Below are 20,496 nucleotides of genomic sequence, written 5' to 3'. Positions count from 1 at the left end.
ATTCTCCTCTGGACAAAATGACAAGACGAAAAAAATCACCTCAGCAAAAAGAACAAGAGGTAGTACCGTCAGCCAGGGACCTACTCAATACGGACATTAGTACGATGTCGGACCTAGAGTTCAGAATCATGACTTTAAAGATACTAGCTGGGCTTGAAAAAAGCGTGGAAGTTATTAGAGAAACCCTTTCTGGAGAAATAAAAGAACTAAAATCTAACCAAGTCGAAATCAAAAAGGCTACTGATGAGGTGCAATCAAAAATGGGGGCACTAACTGCTAGGATAAATGAGGCAGAAGAGAGAATCAGTGATACAGAAGACCAAATGATGGAAAATAAAGAGGCTGAGAAAAAGAGAGAGAAACAACTACAGGATCACGAGGGCAGAATTCGAGAGATAAGTGATATGATAAGACGAAACAACATTAGAATAATTGGGATCCCAGAAGAAGAAGAGAGAGAGGGGCAGAAGGTATATTGGAGCAAATAATAGCAGAGAACTTCCCTAATGTGAGGAAGGAAACAGGCATCAAAATCCAGGAGGCACAGAGAACCCCTCTCAAAATCAATAATAATAGGTCAACACCCCGACATCTAATAGTAAAACTTACGAGTCTCAGAGACAAAGAGAAAATCCTGAAAGCAGCTCGGGAGAAGAGATATGTAACCTACAATGGTAGAAATATTAGATTGGCAACAGACCTATCCACAGAGACCTGGCAGGCCAGAAAGGACCGGCAAGATATCTTCAGAGCACTAAACAAGAAAAATATGCAGCCAAGAATACAATAGCCAGCTAGGCTGTCATTGAAAATAGGAGGAGAGATAAAAAGCTTCCAGAACAAACAAAAACTAAAGGAATTTGCAAACACGAAACCAGCCCTCCAAGAAATATTGAAAGGGGTCCTCTAAGCAAAGAGAGAGCCTAAAAGCAGCATAGATCAGAAAGGAACACAGACAATATACAGTAACAGTCACCTTACAGGCAATACAATGGCACTAAATTCATACCTTTCAATAGTTACCCTGAATGTAAATGGGCTCAATGCCCCAATCAAAAGACACAGGCTATCAGATTGGATTAAAAAACAAGACCCATCAATATGCTGTCTTCAAGAGACTCATTTTACACCCAAAGACACCCCCAGATTGAAAGTGAGGGGGTGGAAAACCATTTACCATGCTAATGGACACCAAAAGAAAGCTGGGGTGGCAATCCTTATATCAGACAAATTAGATTTTAAATCAAAGACTGTAATAAGAGATGAGGAAGGACACTATATCCTACCTAAAGGGTCTATCCAACAAGAAGATCTAACAATTGTAAATATCTATGCCCCTAACATGGGAGCAGCCAATTATATAAAGCAATTAATAACAAAAGTGAAGAAACACATTGACAACAATACAATAATAGTGGGGGACTTTAACACCCCCGACTGAAATGGACAGATCATCTAAGCAAAAGATCAACAAGGAAATAAAGACTTTAAATGACACACTGGACCAAATGGACTTCACAGACATATTCAGAACATTCCATCCCAAAGCAACGGAATACACATTCTTCTCTAGTGCCCGTAGAACATTCTCCAGAATAGATCACATCCTAGGTCAAAAATCAGGTCTCAACTGGTACCAAAAGACTGGGATTATTCCCTGCATATTTTCAGACCACAATGCTTTGAAACTAGAACTCAATCACAAGAGGAAAGTCGGAAAGAACTCAAATACATGGAGGCTAAAGAGCATCCTACTAAAGAATGAATGGGTCAACCAGGAAATTAAAGAAGAATTAAAAAAATTCATGGAAACCAATGAAAATGAAAAGACAACTGTTCAAAATCTTTGGGATACAGCAAAGGCAGTCCTGAGAGGAAAGTATATAGCAATACAAGCCTTTCTCAAGAAACAAGAAAGGTCTCAAATACACAACCTACCCCTACACCTAAAGGAGCTGAAGAAAGAACAGCAAATAAAGCCTAAACCCAGCAGGAGAAGAGAAATAATAAAGATCAGAGCAGAAATCAATGAACTAGAAACCAAAAGAACAGTAGAACAGATCAACGAAACTAGGAGCTGGTTCTTTGAAAGAATTAACAAGATTGATAAACCCCTGGCCAGACTGATCAAAAAGAAAAGAGAACTGACCCAAATCAACAAAATCATGAATGAAAGAGGAGAGATCACAACCAACACCAAAGAAATACAAACAATTATTAAGAACATATTATGAGCAACTCTATGCTAGCAAATTAAGATAACCTGGAAGAAATGGGTGCATTCCTAGAGATGTATCAACTACCAAAATTGAACCAGGAAGAAATAGAAAACCTGAACAGACCTATAGCCACGAAGGAAATTGAAGCAGTCATCAAAAATCTCCCAAGAAACAAAAGCCCAGGGCCAGGTGGCTTCCCAGGGGAATTCTATCAGACATTTAAAGAAGAATTAATACCTATTCTCCTGAAACTGTTCCAAAAAATAGAAATGGAAGGAAAACTTCCAAACTCATTTTATGAGGCCAGCATTACCTTGATCCCAAAACCAGACAAAGACCCCATCAAGAAGGAGAATTACAGACCAAAATCCTTGATGAACATGGATGCAAAAATTCTCACCAAAATACTAGCCAATAGGATCCAACAGTACATTAAAAGGATTATACACCACGACCAAGTGGGATTTATCCCTGGGCTGCAAGGATGGTTCAACATCCGCAAATCAATCAACGTGATACAATATATTAACAAAAGAAAGAACAAGAATCATATGATCCTCTCAATAGATGCAGAAAAAGCATTTGACAAAGTACAGCATCCTTTCTTGACCAAAACTCTTCAGAGTATAGGGATAGAGGGTACATACCTCAATATCATAAAAGCCATCTATGAAAAACCTACAGCGAATATCATTCTCAATGGGGAAAAGCGGAGAGCTTTTCCCCTAAGGTCAGGAACGCTGCAGGGATGTCCACTCTCACCACTGCTATTCAACATAGTATTAGAAGTCCTAGCCACAGCAATCAGACAACAAAAAGAAATCAAAGGCATCCAAATCGGCAAAGAGGAAGTCAAACTCTCACTCTTTGCAGATGATATGATACTGTATGTGGAAAACCCAAAAGACTCCACCCTAAAACTGCTAGAACTCATACAGGAATTCAGTAAAGTAGCAGGATATAAAATCAATGCACAGAAATCAGTGGCACTCGTATACACCAACAACAAGACAGAAGAGAGACAAATCAAGGAGTCGATCCCATTTACAATTGCACCCAAAACCAGAAGATACCTAGGAATAAACTTAACCAAAGAGGCAAAGGATCTGTACTCAGAAAACTATAAAATACTCATGAAAGAAATTGAAGAAGACACAAAGAAATGGAAAAACACTCCATGCTCATGGATTGGGAGAACCAACATTGTGAAGATGTCAATGCTACCTAGAGCAATCTACACATTCAATGCAATCCCCATCAAAATACCATCCACTTTTTTCAAAGAAATGGAACAAATAATCCTAAAATTTGTATGGAATCAGAAGAGACCCCAAATAGCCAGAGGAATATTGAAAAAGAAAAGCAAAGCTAGCGGCATCACAATTCCGGACTTCCAGCTCTATTACAAAGCTGTCATCATCAAGACAGTATGGTACTGGCACAAAAACAGACACATAGATCAATGGAACAGAATAGAGAGCCCAGAAATGGACCCTCAACTCTATGGTCAACTTATCTTTGACAAAGCAGGAAAGAATGTCCAATGGAAAAAAGACAGTCTCTTCAACAAATGGTGTTGGGAAAATTGGACAGGCACATGCAGAAGAATGAAACTGGACCATTTCCTTACACTACACACAAACATAGACTCCAAATGGTTGAAAGACCTAAACGTGAGACAGGAGTCCATCAAAATCCTAAAGGAGAACACAGGCAGCAACCTCTTCGACCTCAGCTGCAGCAACTTCTTCCTAGAAACATCGCCAAAGGCAAGGGAAGCAAGGGCAAAAATGAACTATTGGGATTTCATCAAGATAAAAAGCTTCTGCACAGCAAAAGAAACAGTCCACAAAACCAAAAGACAACCGACAGAATGGGAGAAAATATTTGCAAATGACGTATCAGATAAAGGGCTAGTATCCAAAATTTATAAAGAACTTATCAAACTCAACACCCAAAGAACAAATAATCCAATCAAGAAATGGGCAGAAGACATGAACAGACATTTTTCCAAAGAAGACATCCAAATGGCCAACAGACACATGAAAAAGTGCTCAACATCGCTCGGCATCAGGGAAATCCAAATCAAAACCTCAGTGAGATACCACCTCACACCAGTCAGAATGGCTAAAATTAACAAGTCAGGAAATGACAGATGTTGGCGGGGATGTGGAGAAAGGGGAACCCTCCTACACTGTTGGTGGGAATGCAAGCTGGTGCAACCCCTCTGGAAAACAGTATGGAGGTTCCTCAAACAGTTGAAAATAGAGCTACCATATGATCCAGCAATTGCACTACTGGGTATTTACCACAGATACAAATGTAGGGATCCGAAGGGGTACGTGCACCCCAATGTTTATAGCAGCAATGTCCACAATAACCAAACTGTGGAAAGAGCCTAGATGTCCATCAATAGATGAATGGATAAAGAAGATGTGGTATATATACACAATGGAATATTATGCAGCCATCAAAAGGAATGAGATCTTGCCATTTGCAACGACGTGGATGGAACTGGAGGGTGTTATGCTGAGTGAAATAAAGTCAATCAGAGAAAGACATGTATCATATGACCTCACTGATATGAGGAATTCTTAATCTCAGGAAACAAACTGCGTGTTGCTGGAGGGATGGGGTGGCTGGGTGATGGACACTGGGGAGGGTATGTGCTATGGTGAGCGCTGTGAATTGTGCAAGACTGTTGAATCACAGATCTGTACTTCTGAAACAACGCAACATATGTTAAGAAAAAAGAAAAAGAAGAAGATAGCAGGAGGGGAAGAATGAAGGGGAGTAAGTCAGAGGGGGAGACGAACCATAAGAGACGATGGACTCTGAAAAACAAACTGAGGGTTCTAGAGGGGAGGAGGGTAGGGGGATGGGTTAGCCTGGTGATGGGTATTAAAGAGGGCACATTCTGCATGGAGCATTGGGTGTTATGCACAAACAATGAATCATGGAACACTACATCAAAAACTAATGATGTAATATATGGTGATTAACATAACAATAAAAAATTAAAAAAAAAGAAAGTGCTTTCCAATCATGTAATAAATAAGAAAAATGAAGAAGACCCTTTGCAAATGCCTCTGAACTAGCCTTGTTTTTTTAATCAACTCTACAACAATTCAAAAAAGTCATGATATAAGAAAACAGCAAATCTAATACAATCTAAACAGACTATTTCTATATAATGCATTGATGAAATCATATTTTAACACCCCAATATTGCCACCCCCTTGGAAATAGCTAATGAGTCAGGTTTGCATTTCCACAGACTTCAGTAGTAATCTCATCAAATAGAAGATAAGCATACATACAACAAAAGAACACAGACAAAAGAAAGGAAATTAAAGGGAGCGAGGATAAAAAAAAGTCACCTAATTAACAGAAGAAAAATTAAAATACACCTCATATGTCGTGTGCAATCCATGATTTTTTGAATGTGGGCAACTGGTAAATACATACCAAACAGTGAAAAGTTTGACCAACAAGTGGTCAGCTCGCAGAGTTTAGCAGCTGCTCTGAAAGAATATGCTACAAAACAATGTGCCTTGATTTTCTAATATTTCCTACGGCTCTTATCTAGCAACTATGACAAACAATGCTTTTTTCCTGCCACTTGGTGGCAATATGCACACATTTACAATGTTATTCATTTCCTAGTTTAAAAAAAAATCAGTCTTAAATTATTTTCAGAGAAGATGATTCAACAACTTTTTCCTCAAACCCTGAGGTGAGTTCTGGAAAATACCTTACAGATTCAAAGAAGCCTTTTTATTCAGCCTAATACACAAAACAGGTTAGGTTAGACAAAATCCAAACATCATTTACGTTATCTGACCTTTGCAGAATCATTATCCTTTGATGAGTATTCAATCCAAAAGTACCAAAATAGAAACTTTTTTGCACACACCAGTTACCTCAATTAACACACATTCTCAGTATGACTTCAGTAGCATCAACTGGTTGTCTACACGGCTTTACTGTGCCTCAACAGTATCTCTACCACCTTCACTACTGCTTAATGACTTCCGTTGACACAAAGTTGAAGCAATACTAATACGTCAACTGTAGTTTCCCCGTCTTTATTGAAAATTTTCCTCTAGACAAAATGATCTTTTTAAAAGTCTATTTTTTTAACCTAGAATAACCTTCTTTAACGAAAAAGTAAAACTAATCACTAACATCAGTGGGATAACAGATGTCCAAAAAGATAAATATTTGTTATTAGGCACCAAAGTTAATACCAAGGACAATTTAACATTTTAGGACAAATTTTCCTGACTTAGTATTTCTAGCATCATTCTCTAGACTTAGTTTCTATGCCAAGAAGACTGCAGTCATGTCCCCAGGTTACCTTGTGCCTATTGCCTTAGCGGCTTTTCACAAAGGCCTGAATCTTTCTTTCCACCGCGTGCACCAGCCGTGAGTAACTGGCCAGGCTTCATCCAGAACACTGGACCTCCCGAGCAGTCCCCTACTATTGATCCTTTCTAAAAATCAAGTAATTTTAACAGGTTTCCACCTTCGTATGTAAAACAAATACACGTCTACTCTGAAAATTTAATAATACAAATATATAAAAAATACAGAAAAGTAGTTACTCTGGCCTTTCCATCATTATTTCTTCAGTCTTTGGAAGCTGGAAGCTTAGATTCTTCAAGCTCTCCTTTATCTGCTGTTTTAGACAGGCCAGGCCAGACCCAAATAGAGAGGAAGTGAAAACGAAGGCAATCACAACAAAGGATAACCTTTAAATCATCTACATGAGAAGCCATTACAGCTTTGTACTCATTTTCAACAGTACTTAACAAGAGGAACCTTATTTGGACTTAGGCGTTAACTCTTTAAGTAGCTGTTCCTTTCTGCTTTCCCTGCAGGGCCTCAGTTAGTCAGTATTAAATGACACAATGACTTCCAAAATTCCCAGTCAAGATTCTTTTGCATAGTACCTGGCACGTAATTTCCTAACCAAAATAAAGAAAAATGAATTAATCAATGAATCCAGCTGTACCAAAATGCACCTTCAAAAATCCAGAGAAAGAACAGCCTCGCTGCAATAAATGCACACCTATTCCTATTTCCATCAGATGCAGCCCAGGCTCATTGAGTTGATGGTAAAGGAACGATCTGAGGCAAACTTTGTGTTCTTTAGGCATCTTTACCTCCTCCATTTTCAAGCCTTATTGTATGTGACCAGAGACACAAAATGGAAAGCTATGAAAATTAGGGCAATAAAAAGAATATGAAATTTGGAGTTATAGTCCCAGGGGTTCTAATCCTGGCTCCATCGATTCCTAAACTAAGATGAACGTGTGCATGTTTAAAGTTTCTGATCTTTAGTTTCCTAAGAGAATGAGGATTGTAACATACTGATTTTACAAGATTATTCTGAGGATTAAAATTTTTAAATATCAGTAAGGCATTTCCAGTCTGGTCCATGATTGGAGCTGAATAAAGGGCAAGTGTTTCTTCTTCAGGTTTATTATGAGGTACAAGGCTGGCCTACTAACTCATCAAATATTTAGGGTGTTTACTTGCTCTGTTTCTACAACAATCTGCTCTGCACACACATTCAATTTCATTATATATATATAAAAAAATTGAATATCCAGTATTGACTTCATAAAAAAAAAGGAGCCACTATCTTGACTTGACTCTATGTCCCAAACTGTAGATACCAACTTCTTCCCATATTTAATTCTAAAATCAGATGGCTAAGTTTTATTAGTAAGTTAAGATAAAATAATCAGAAGTTTAGTAAGCTTCAATAACGATAAGAAAGAACACTTTGGCAGTATGAATCCTAAATATTGCTTGAATTTGCTCATCCTATTTGAGGATAAAGTTAATTACACAGCTTCACCATCATCTCAGCTTGGATTGAGAGGGCTTTAAGAAAGAGACCTCTTAACTTTCTTCCAGCATAGACATTAATCACATAGTTACATCTCACTCCTCTTATGCATTATGCTAAGTTTTCCTTTATCTCACAAACTCTAAAATACCAGTCATCCCTTTCAACCCAATACCCAAACCTGAATTTTCATTCCTTCTCTCACTTCAGTTTGGGCTTTTCTGGCCAATCCAAAAAATCTTTCATCTTCCCCTACAAGCAGCCTTTGTCCATGAAATGCTTAACGCAGTCTCAAAGAAGTCCCAAAGACAAGAAAATCCAGCAACCAAATGAAAAAACAAACAGCAAAAGTCCCAAATGCTGAAATTCATAAGATACTGCAGCAAATACTAAATATGAAGATCACTGTTATAGTTTAATTCTGCAAATCTGACTTCTAGATACTGTAGTGTCTACATTCTGAGTACAAACTGAGTACCACCTCAGTGTTGCTATTTTTCTTAACCTGAATTAGGCACAGGGTCAAGGTGGAGAGCTTTATAATCACTCAATTCAGGTGTTTATTTAGCCTTCTCCTTTTCAAAAGTACTTTGGGGGGGAGGGTCACATGTTTATAAAACTACATTTTCCACCAAAAGGAAAGCTATTTTTTGAATGAGCTAATGCACCACAGAAATACTTAGGGAATATCATGTAGGCTGCCCCCCAATCCGGCAAATTATAGATTATTTCATTTCATAACGTCAGAGACCTAGCCAGATGATCTTTACTAAAGTTTCTCCCCTTCAATAGAGACAAATCCCCCATTTTTCATTTGGTACTTGCAAAGCAACCCAATAAAAGAAACCATCCTCAAACTTGTATATTAATACATCACTTGCAAATTCATGATAGCTACAATTAACTACCCATCAGAAAAACAATAACCTTACCTTTTTTCATTTCCATATGACTTCTGTGCAACTTTTGCATGAAGAATAAGTACTGTTTGATCCCCTCGCTCTTTTAAGTAATTTCGCATAGCTTCCCTAAAATAAAATATAAGTATTACTATTACAGGGGTGAGATTTAGAATATTACTATGCTCTGTGATGAAAAGAATGATTAAATATATTTTTAAATAAGCAAATATAAAAATGAAAACAAAAAAGCAAAACAAATCCAATAACTAAATTTAAAGAATATTATACAATGGGGAAATAAATATTGTTCATCTTCAACTCTGTATTTTATTCTTTAAAAGAAGAAACTGCCAAAAAAAAAAAAAAGGAAGAAACTGTCCCTCATTCTTGGAATTTATGATGTAACTGAATTAAATCACAATTACAACTTCTATAGAATAACTAGAATCATTATATACATTGTTTACTTTGCTTTCAACTGTCTGTAAAATTAATGACGTGCAACACTTTTATATTTAATAATCTAATTCTCCACCACCACCAATGCCATTCATTCCCCCAGCTACTATAATCAGCATTTTCCAATGAATACAAAGCTGTAACAAATCATTAGGTTACCCAAACTTATTACACTATTATTATTACATGTTCTTAAAAATAACAGCCTTACATAAAGACTATGAAAAGGCTACAATTTATACACAAACACACAATTACCCTGAAGGATGTTACCGAAGACATAATAAAATTTAATAAAGGTTAATTCAAGTTAGTGTAAAACTAAATTAAATTTTGGAAAAAAATAGTGTTAATTCAAGTACAAACTACTTCAACTGCCTATTATGCATAAACTGCATAAAAAGTCCACTGTCTGAAATATTTATTCTCTTGATTATTTTGCTAAGCAATACGAGTATACAAAGTCTCCACAGATCAAACAATTCTGAATCTGCAGTCGCAATTCTTGAGATGTTTTATGCACTATGAAATTAAAGCAAAAACAATCAAAAAGCACTTTTAATGCATTAAATGCTATTTTATTTAATTGTAAATAAAAGACAAATGTATAAGAGGACAGCTATGCAGCAACGGTACATTATTAAATGTGGGGAGTTCTAGACTTGTAGCACTTAGAAAGTGGCTTGAGGCAAATCATTTCACCTCACCCAGTCATTTAATAATGCAGCCCTAACACAGAGTGGTTGTGGGGATTAATGAGATAATCTAGATGGCAGCCTGTGTGGCTACTGACTGAAAACCTGTTAGCTGCGAGGCAGGGCAGGTAACACTGAGATCCAATAGCTTGAGAATGATTCCCTACTGCTGACAAGGAGCTTAAAAGTCCAGCCAAGACAAGAGTTTGGAAAACAAATTGTAATAAAATACACGACTCAGAGGTATGAACAAAAAGCACCACCAAGGGAATATTTGTGTCAAGGAGGGGAAGGGTGATAAAGAACTACAGTTAACTCTTGAACGACGTGGAGGTTGGGGGAGCCAGCACCCTGCACAGTCAGAAATCTGCCTCCAATTTTCGACTCCTCCCAAACTTAACTACTAATAGCCTACTGTGGACTAGAAGCCTTTATCGATAACAGTAGATTAACACATACTTTGTATATGTATTATACATAGGATTCTTATAATACAGTAAGCTAGAGAAAAGAAAATGTTATTAAAATCATAAGGAAAATCCACTTACAGTACTGTACTGCATTTATGGGAAAAAATCCACATATAAGTGGACCCATGCAGTTCAAACCCATGTTGTTGTTCAAGGGTTAACTGTACACGCTAGGAAAAATTTCTGAGAAGAGTTAAATTCAAAAAGGAAGAGGAGTAGGCATAGGAAGTGGGACGAGGAAAGATGAAGGCATTCCAGCATCTGGGAGTAGTACATATAAAGACACCAGAGACCTTGCACATTCAGGTATACGGAGATTCAGGCTGAGGAATAAGATCAACACAACAACAAAGCAGCAGCCGATATTTCTTGAGTATTTACTATTTGCCAGGCCCTGAACTAAGCATTTGATGTGTACTGCTTCATTTAATCCTCATAAACCAGAAAGGTAAGAAGATTCTTAAAACCACTTTGAATGTCTTGCCCAGTGTGTTGCAGTTCATGTCAGGAGTGGAAAGTGAGCCATGGCAGTGAGGAAAGGGGACACACTGGGTTGAGTCCAGGTGTGAAAGGCTTGTCAAACCCCTTGAAAATGTTGACATTTTGGGGCGCCTGGGTGGCTCAGTCGTTAAGCGTCTGCCTTCGGCTCAGGTCATGATCCCGGGGTCCTGGGATCGAGCCCTGCATCGGGCTCCCTGCTCGGCAAGAAGACTGCTTCTCCCTCTCCCACTCCCCCTGCTTGTGTTCCCTCTCTTGCTGTGTCTCTCTCTGCCAAATAAATAAATAAAATCTTTAAAAAAAAAAAAAAAAGAAAATGTTGACATTTGTAAACTTACAAGATACTAATTCTGAAAGTTTAAGTTAATTCAAATATCACTCTATGATAGATGATAAAAGTGGTAGCAAGTAACACAATTTTTAAGGGACCTGGGAAAAAAATTTAAATGTAAATAAATAAGTAAATAACATAAAATCCTTCTCTTTGAGAATGGGGAAAAGATCATTTAATTTTACCCAAACCCCATTAAAGAAAAACACTGGATTTTCAATCTAGACAAAAAGGCAATGAGAGATCTTAAGGTTTTTTAAACATTCAATTAATTTCCCTTTTAGTGGTGGAACAGAGAAAGGATTAGAAAGCACTGAGACAAAACAAACTTGAAAAAAAGGCTGTCACACTGAAAAAGAGGTAACAGGAGACAGTAGGAGGGAAGATGGAAAGACTTGCTAACTGTATCTTTTGGTCTGGGAAAAGTGGGTGTAGCTTAATAGATTCTGTTTGACAAATGTGAATTCTGAAGTGTCCCTGACCTCCAGGCTCTAAGTATTCAATAGGTGTTGGAAATTCCCATCTGCAGTTCCAGAGATAGGTCTGGGGAACAAAAGTGGGGTCTGCTGGTATATAGTTCACACATGAAGCCACCACACTGAATGAAATCTCCCAGAAAGAAAGCACAGTGACAGGAGAGTCAAGAAGAAAATGTATAAAATGGTGAAGAACCAGAAAGGGGTAGAATTGGACTGTTTATTAGATGCTATGGAAGGAGACAACCTTGAAAGAGGGTAAGAATCAAAAGGTGAGATGCTGCAGAGGTCAAGGTCACTTTATTTTTAGCAAGAAGTCTAACGGATGCCAGCTAACAGAACACCTTTTACAAATTATTTGTAGAATGAGAAGCCACTGTAACATCTAATGGTAAGAAAAGAGCCATAAATATCTGGCAACACCCTCAAAGGAATGGCAAAAAGCAGCCGACAATGGACAAGTAAAATGACTGAAGATCACCATCAAAGGACAACCTAATGGTAGAATCCATAAATGATGGTGCCAATTCCCTCTAGCACTCCAAAGCTGGGAATACAGAGAGCATATTCTCAAAACTGCTGGGTACTGGGTAAGAGGTACAGCCTGGAAAGGGTAATGATGATAAGGTATTTGACGCCTTACTCAGGTGATTAATCATAGAGTTCAGGGTGGACAAGAAACTAAGAGCAAAGTCAGAAGGTCAGTATCTTCACAAAACTGGTGAAGTCTAGTTCTTGGCATAGAAACTTGAAAAGTTGCTGTATACTTGGAAAGAAAAATTTTATTTTTTAAAGAAAAATTTTAAGTAGCAAGTATACTTCACCCCCTATAATCTGTTTACATCTATAATCCCTATTATATCATTTAGCAATTACTTGGTATGTCTGTCAGATTTCAAGTCTTTCTTGTCTTTCCGAACAGACCACAAACTCTTTAAGACACACAATTAGGCGTATTTTAGACCCGGGGGAGAGGTTAAGTAACTTTCTCAAGAGGATAATTAACACCCAGAATTCAAACTTAGGTAGTCCAACTCTCAAGGACAAAATTATACTATCAGATACTTTGCAACAGTTAAATGCACAGCTTTGCTGTGCAACACACACGCAGTTTTCTTACCTGTAAAACAGAAGTGTACCTATATATTTTAAGTAAGTTAGCCCGACTAACTTACACCAAGTGTCAGTAAATTTTCCTACTATTACTATTATACTCTTAGAAGAGGGGGCAAGGGGTGGCAATATTTCCACTGAAGTTTGAGAGCAAACTTGAAAAGGGCCTGTAGGTAAATGATCAGGCATGTCACCTGACTTGCAAGGCACACTATCTGTGGCCATGACAGGTAAATCTTACATTTATCCATCTTCCCATTAAAGATTTATTGAGAGCCTGTTCTACCCTGGCACTGGCCATGATGCTAGTTGCTTGTATTGAAAGCAGCTGTGTACAATTATGATTGTGACCGAAGATTTCAGATCTCAAGTTGTTTATGGTGAGTGCAAGATGACAGCTCCAGTTTTCATCCTCTCCCTTCATATTTATAATATAGATTCTTGAAAAAGCAACAAGAACCTTCAGATAACCAATAGTTGTCTTGTAACTAATTTGCCAAATAGCTTCTTTCAACAAGGAAAAAAAAAAACCTTTGCTTCCTTAATAGAACATCAAACCCATTAAAATTATGTTCTCTGGTAATTAAAGCTTGATCATTTCTTCCAGCTTTCTTAAGGAGCCATAACAAAGACGATATACTCTAAAGAAAAACAAATAATAGGGCCCACAGAATGAGAGCCCATGTGCCTTTCATCCAAGTACAGTAGGGTTTCACCAACAGAATGGGGTTTCAGTTTCAGCACTGTTGACAGCCTGGGCAAAATAATCCTTTGCTATGAGGAGACTGTTCTGTGCACCGGAGGGTGTTCAGCAACATTTCTAGCTTCTACCCATCTGAAGCCAGCAGCACCCTTCCTCAAACTGTGACAACCAAAACTGTCTTCAGATACTGGCAAATGTGAGCGGAGTATAAGGGAGAGGTCACCTGGTTGAAAACCACTGGTTTAGAGAAAGTCAAAAGTATTTCAATAAAATGGCAAAATCATCCATTGTCTTTTTAAAAAAGAATAAGGGAAATTTTATCATTGGAAAACATAATGTAGGTATTGTAAGACTCTTACTAGTAAAATTACTACTCTGTATTATTGAACTGTTAAAAAGAATGACAAAGTTAAAACTCATAATTTCTTGGAAGAGTTACTATTCTAACAAGTTTGAAGTATATTCTTTGTTAATTTCATTTAATGATTCCTTAGAACATAAAATATTCATTCTGAATAAAAACCAATTAAAAATTATTTGAAGAACACTGTGTAGCAACTACTTTTGAAAGAATCTGCTTACACAAAACACAGAAGCTTAATGTTTAGAAAAGTGGAAAGTTTTATTTTTAATCAATATTTTTATTAACATGAAATAATGGCAAGTGCCATGCCAGGTTAGTATGTTCAAACTGCCTGTCATCATATTTGTCCCTTTTTTGGCTGTGTTTTCCTTTAAAATTTGAAACTTCTTATACTGCAAACAAAATTCATTAAAAAAAAATATTCTTATGGTGCTAATTCCCATTCTTTTGTAAAAGAGCCCCTTACTCCACACTCATTTACCTCCATGCTTGGGCCAAGGGACTAATATGTGATTTACACTGTGTGTGTGTGTGTGTGTGTGTGTGTGTGTGTGTGTGTGTGTGTGTTGGACATATGAGCTGGGAGCAATCACAGCCACAGCGAAGTGACCCACAAAGTGGGGAGGTCTAGTCATCCTACCAACAGGCTCAGCCAAGGGACTAATATGTGATTTACACTGTGTGTGTGTGTGTGTGTGTGTGTGTGTGTGTGTGTGTGTGTGTGTGTGTGTGTGTGTGTGTGTGTGTGTGTGTGTGTGTGTGTGTGTGTGTGTTGGACATATGAGCTGGGAGCAATCACAGCCACAGCGAAGTGACCCACAAAGTGGGGAGGTCTAGTCATCCTACCAACAGGCTCAGTCCCTTTATTTCTCAAATTAGATTTCTGTCACTTCTAAAATCCAAATAATAGAAGTTCCCACATGAACTGTCTTATAGAAAAGAAACCCATTTACACCACGGCCACAAACATTGGAGAGAGCTGCGAGTACACTTTGGGAAACAGTACTAGAGGCCAGGTTTTAGAAAACCATGTCAGCAGCCTGTTTTCATACTTCCTAGGAACTAAAAATGTCTTTTACATTTTTTAAGAATTGTGAAAAAGAAAAGTAGACTGTATAACATCATGTGGACCTCAAATCCTAAAATATGTACTACTTGGCTCTTTACAAAACGAAAGCATTTGCTGATCCCTGCATAGGCAATAAAAAACAGAAAGATAATTTTAAAAGAAAAGTTGCAAAACAGAATGAATAATGACATTCTCATTTGTTTAATCAATTAAGTATACATGGCTGACATTTAATACAATTATTAAAAAAAAACTCTTCCTTGAAATTGGACTTGGGGACACTTGGATAGCTCAGAAGCCTCAGCTGGACTCTTCTCACTGCTCCGCTGGAATGTTGCCAAAAGGTGTCCAGATTCATGCCCCCCCCAAACCCCAAAAAAACTCATGGAGCTGCCCTATTTCTGTCAGATTCCCCAGGTAAGTTCTTTACATCATCACAGACAATACTTCTCAAAGCGAGCTCCACAACAGTTACAATTTGCATTTGAGAGTGCTCTACTCAAAGAAGTTTTAGAGCAACTGGTTCACATAAAGTAAAATCAATTCTTTCACTGCAGGACTACTAAATCTTAAACAAATCTTCAACAGAGGTTATCTGTAATACAGTATTGGCCCAACTATCAGACCAGACCAGGATCTCTTGTTTTCCCCTCAACTGCCAGTTTTGAAAATGATAATCCAGGGATAGGGCTAACAATGTCTATTCTCATAATACTAAGGAAACATTAAGGATGCTACACTAGGTTTCCGTATCTATTGGTGACCAAGGCCAAACAACAGTACAGGTCGTGTTCCTAGGAGAATGCTGCAAATTTCATTCCATTCCCTCTTGTAATAAAAATAAAATTAATGATTCATACATAATCCTATGAAATTCTATGGAAGTTGATATAGAGGTAAACTGCTTTAAATGCTGTCTCACAGCAAAATCCTTTCATAAACTCTTGGTGGTTTTTATTCTCCCTCCCAAATAGACAAAGCCATTACACTGTAGGGACTGGGTCATCATCACTAATAGAACATTACTTCTGTGTTCTATTATTTTAAGTTTCTATTTATTTAAGTTTATTTTGGAAACACTACTTCTTTAAGGCTTTTCCCGTGTAGAGAAAAATCAGACTTGAGGATTTTGATAACATGTAGCAGGAGGGAGTACTGACATTGAAAGGTAGGTCATCACCTTGGTTCTTAGGCATCTAGGCCTGGTTGATCCAAACTTGGCTCCTCGAATCCCAGGGACCACATGGACCCTTCCTATTCCAGCTCATTTTCTTCTTCCCCCAAGATGCCCTACAAACATACGACTGGCCCAAGTGAGGTTGGGTTTTAGTTGCAACCACTTTTACATGAATTATTTACCACTTATAAACTAATTACCTGACTAAAAACTATATAGAGCAAAGGTCACACATTACTATCAATGTATATTTAACTTTATGGTTTTATTTTACTATAAATCTAAATTTGTTTCATTTTAACTTAGTTTATATGGTGTTTGCTACTCATGGTTGTTGTCTTATGATGAAGCAAAAGGAAAACCCATAATTAGGTTAAAACATGAATATTGTAATCTGTAATGTAAAATGTAAAGTAACCTCTGATTTCTAGAAAAGAACCAAAGCAGACATTAATCTGACCTAAGTCAATAAAAAAGAATGGATGATTCTCATGTCACAAATTGAAGGGGACGGATCATAAATAGGCATAGCAAATAGCGACTTTAACTATAATCCAGGGCAGACAAGAAGAATACATTGCTTTAAGAGTTTCTCATTAGGCACTGGTAAAATGCTTCTCAAAACTGCATGCTATGGACAAGAAAGAAAAGAGATTCAAAAAGAAAAAAATACAGGCTCACTCAAAGACAACAGAATCCCAAAATTAATACACAAATATTTACAAAATGTATATAACCTGTGTTGAAGTAAACAACAGATACGGAGGTTAAATTTTAACTATTCTCTTAGGATGTTATTCCTTTTTCTGGGGCAACCTGAAAATAAGCCAAACGGCAACTGAGTTTTCCAAAAGTTTGACCAGGACAGTAATGGAGGTATGTACCAGTACAGTGAGAACAGAGGTATGGTGGTGAGACCAAAGGGGATAGGGCTTCAAAAAAAAAGAACCTAATGAAAGAAATCCCAATAGTAAATGAATTCAAGCAAACGCATGAGTTAGTGGATACTAGTCTGCAGTATCACAGGGGGAAGAAAGTTAAGAATACATGCCTTTGAAGGTTGCGTATAACTCAAGCATATTCAAAATTTCAGTTCTAACCTTCTGAGTATTGACAACAAAGTCTCTTAGCACAATGGTGTTTTAAGCTGAATAACATCTGTGTTTTCTAAAAGCACGTGTTACAGTGCTGCTGCAAGTCGTAACTGCAGAGCTCAGACACACTCTCTCACATAAGGAATAAGCACACTCGCTGTGATCTATTCAGCATACCTGGAGACTGACACCTAGTTGCATTGCAACTAATATTTTCATTGATGACCCCAGGCTCTAAATGACAAAATGAGAAGCCTCCACAATAAAAGAACTGTTTCTCTATGTCAATACAAGGTCTGGTTATTCTGTTTTGTGTTTGAATCCACAGCCAATTATACCTGTGAGTCTCATGAAGGGGACTATTTCGAGAGAGAAGGATGCCCTTGTATGTTAGCACTCAATTGCTTCTATGTATGTGTTTCTGAAAGAATGTAATATTTAAAAGAAAAGTGAATCCACAGTAATGCTGAGTAGTACATGGTGTTAATTATCCTTAATCAAAAATTTACATTTTGTGTAGACAGAACTGTGTTCTAAGCACTTTCCAAAACACTGTCCTCTAATAAAAAGACAATTTTTCAATATTGCTTAATTTGGAAGATGAGGGTAAGGACAGAATAGGGTCGTTTTAAAAGATTTATTTTTTAAGGGACCCTCTCTGAATTAATTCCCTACCTCCCCCCAATTAAAAGAGATATAAAATTCCTTTAAAAACATTTTTAAAAATGTATTTATTTGAGAAAGGGCAGGAGAGAGAAAGCACGAGGTGGGGGAGGGGTAGAGGGAGAGGGAGAAGCACCCTCCCCACTGAGCAGGGAGCCCAACTCGGGTTCATGGGATCATGACCTGAGCAGAAGACAGACACACTTAACCAAATGAGCCACCCAGATGCCCCTAAAAACATTCTTAATAGAATAAAAGACACTAAAGTTTTCCAACAGAGAAAACTCTTTAAAGGAAAAACGGGAAAATATGATTAAAAGGAACCAGAGAAAATCTATATTTGCTATACTATCAAAAGGGGAACTTCTTAATTTTTACTTTGGGCTTAAAATTAAATTCTTATCAGAATTGGTCACTGGTTTTACAATCCAATTTTCTGTTTTATACAAACTGTTTTTACTAAATTTTCTTTATATTAGCTTTGATAATAAAGAATAAGGGGCGCCTGGGTGGCTCAGTCAGTTAAGCGTCTGATTCTTGATTTCAGCTCAGGTCATGATCTCAGGGTTGTCAGACTGAGCCCTGTGTTGGGCTCCGTGCTGGGCATTCAGCCTGCTTAAGATTCTCCTCTCCCTGTGCCCTCCACCTCCCTCTCTCTCTCTCCCTTTCTAAAAAATAAAAATAAAATAAATAATTTTTTAAAAAGGTAATAAAGAATAAAAACCTGTAAATTCATTCTCTTCAAAAAAGATTTAAAAAGAAATAAAAGCTTAACTGAATTCTCCCCCTAGAAGATACACTAATTCCTTTTAAGGTATTTTTGAAGGACAAAAGCTAATCAAATCTTTTACAACTTTATTGAGATTTAATTGAAACACAATAAAATGTATTCATTTTCAAGTGTACGGCTGGGTAAGTTTTGGCATACTGGATATACACCATCACCACAGTCCAGATGAAGATAGTCATCATTCCCAGGTTTCTCTTCTGCCTCTTTGTAATCCCTCCTCCTACCTCTCCCTGTTCCCAGGAAACCACTGGTCTGCTTTGCCATTATAGATTAGTTTCCATTTCCCAGAATTTTATACAAATGGAATCATATAATAAATATCCGTATTTTTACTTCTTTTGAAACCTGACAGTAATTATCGTAAGATTTATCTATGTTGTTGCATATATAACCAGTTCATTCCTTTTATTGCTGAACAGAAATCCATTGCAGAATATTCCACAATTTGTTGATCCATTCACCTGCTGGTGGATGTTTTGAGTTATGCCTGTTTGGCTATTATAACTAACACTACCACAAACATCTGTGTTTAAGTCTTCGTATTCACATGTTTTAATTTTTCTTGACTAAATATGTAAAAATAGAATGGCTGGGCCATATGGTAGGAGTATACTTAACTTTTTAAGAAAGTGCCAGATTATTTTCCAAAGTTGTTAATACTACTTTACATACCCACCACCAGGGTATAAGAGTGTTGTCTGTTCTAACATGTATCTCATTGTGGTCTTTTAAGGTTTTTTGTTTTTTGTTTTTTTTTAAAGATTTTATTTATTTATTTGACAGACAGAGAGTACAAGTAGGTGGAGCAACAGAGAGAGGGAGAAGCAGGATCCCGCTGAGCAGAAACCCCAAGACCCTCGGATCACAACCTGAGCCAAAGGTAAACGCTTACCCGACTGAGCCACCCAGGTGCCCTCTCACTGTGGTCTTACTTTGCATTTCTTTAATGGTTATTTGCCATATATAAACATTGTCTGGAGTATCTGTTTAAATCATTTTCCCACTGAAAAAAACAGGTTATTTCTTATTATTTTTTGGAGTTCTTTTCATAATCTGGATACAAATGCTTTATTCTTAATTTGGATGAAGTAAAATTTATCCATTTCTTTCTTTCAGAGATAGTGCTTTTGGTGTTATATCTAAGAAATCTTTGCCTAACCCAAGGTCACAAAGATATTCTCCAATATTTTCTTCTAAAAGCTGTATGATTTTAAGTTCTACATTTAGGTATATTTTTAGCTAATTTTTATATATGGTTCTAGACATGGATCATAGTTATTTTGTGTTTATGTGTATGTAAATGGTAGGGACATACGGATATCCAATTGTTCCAGAATCCTTTGTTAAAAACTCCTTAACTAAACTGCCTTTGCACCTTTGACTGAAGAACACAGATCACAAGAACTGTTTCTGGCTACTATTCTGTTACAGTGATCTACCCTGGCTATTTTTATGCCAATACCATCCTTGATTACTGTATGTAGCTTTCTATAAAGTTTTGAAAACAAGAAGTCTACATTCTTACTGCTCTTTTTCAAGGTTGTTTTGGCTAATCTAGGTTGTCTGCATTTCCATATAAATTTTAGAAACAGCTTGTCAACTGCTACAATAAG

General features: G+C 37.2%; 1 protein-coding gene across 7 annotated transcripts in view; it reads right to left on the bottom strand.

The window, feature by feature from the left end:
* The window catches only part of RBPJ (recombination signal binding protein for immunoglobulin kappa J region), a 225,233-nt gene that overhangs the window by 25,478 nt on the left and 179,259 nt on the right, over positions 1–20,496 (bottom strand). For all 7 annotated transcript variants that reach the window (XM_027598381.2, XM_027598379.2, XM_027598380.2 and 4 more), the window contains one exon: positions 9,012–9,107. In XM_027598381.2, coding sequence (XP_027454182.1) covers positions 9,012–9,107 — 96 coding nt within the window. The remainder of the gene's footprint in view (positions 1–9,011; positions 9,108–20,496) is intronic.

Source organism: Zalophus californianus, chromosome 2 (genome assembly GCF_009762305.2).
Source record: "Zalophus californianus isolate mZalCal1 chromosome 2, mZalCal1.pri.v2, whole genome shotgun sequence".
Lineage (NCBI taxonomy): Eukaryota > Metazoa > Chordata > Mammalia > Carnivora > Otariidae > Zalophus > Zalophus californianus.
Note: the sequence above shows the minus strand (reverse complement) of the source record. Positions and strands in the feature narration are given on the sequence as shown.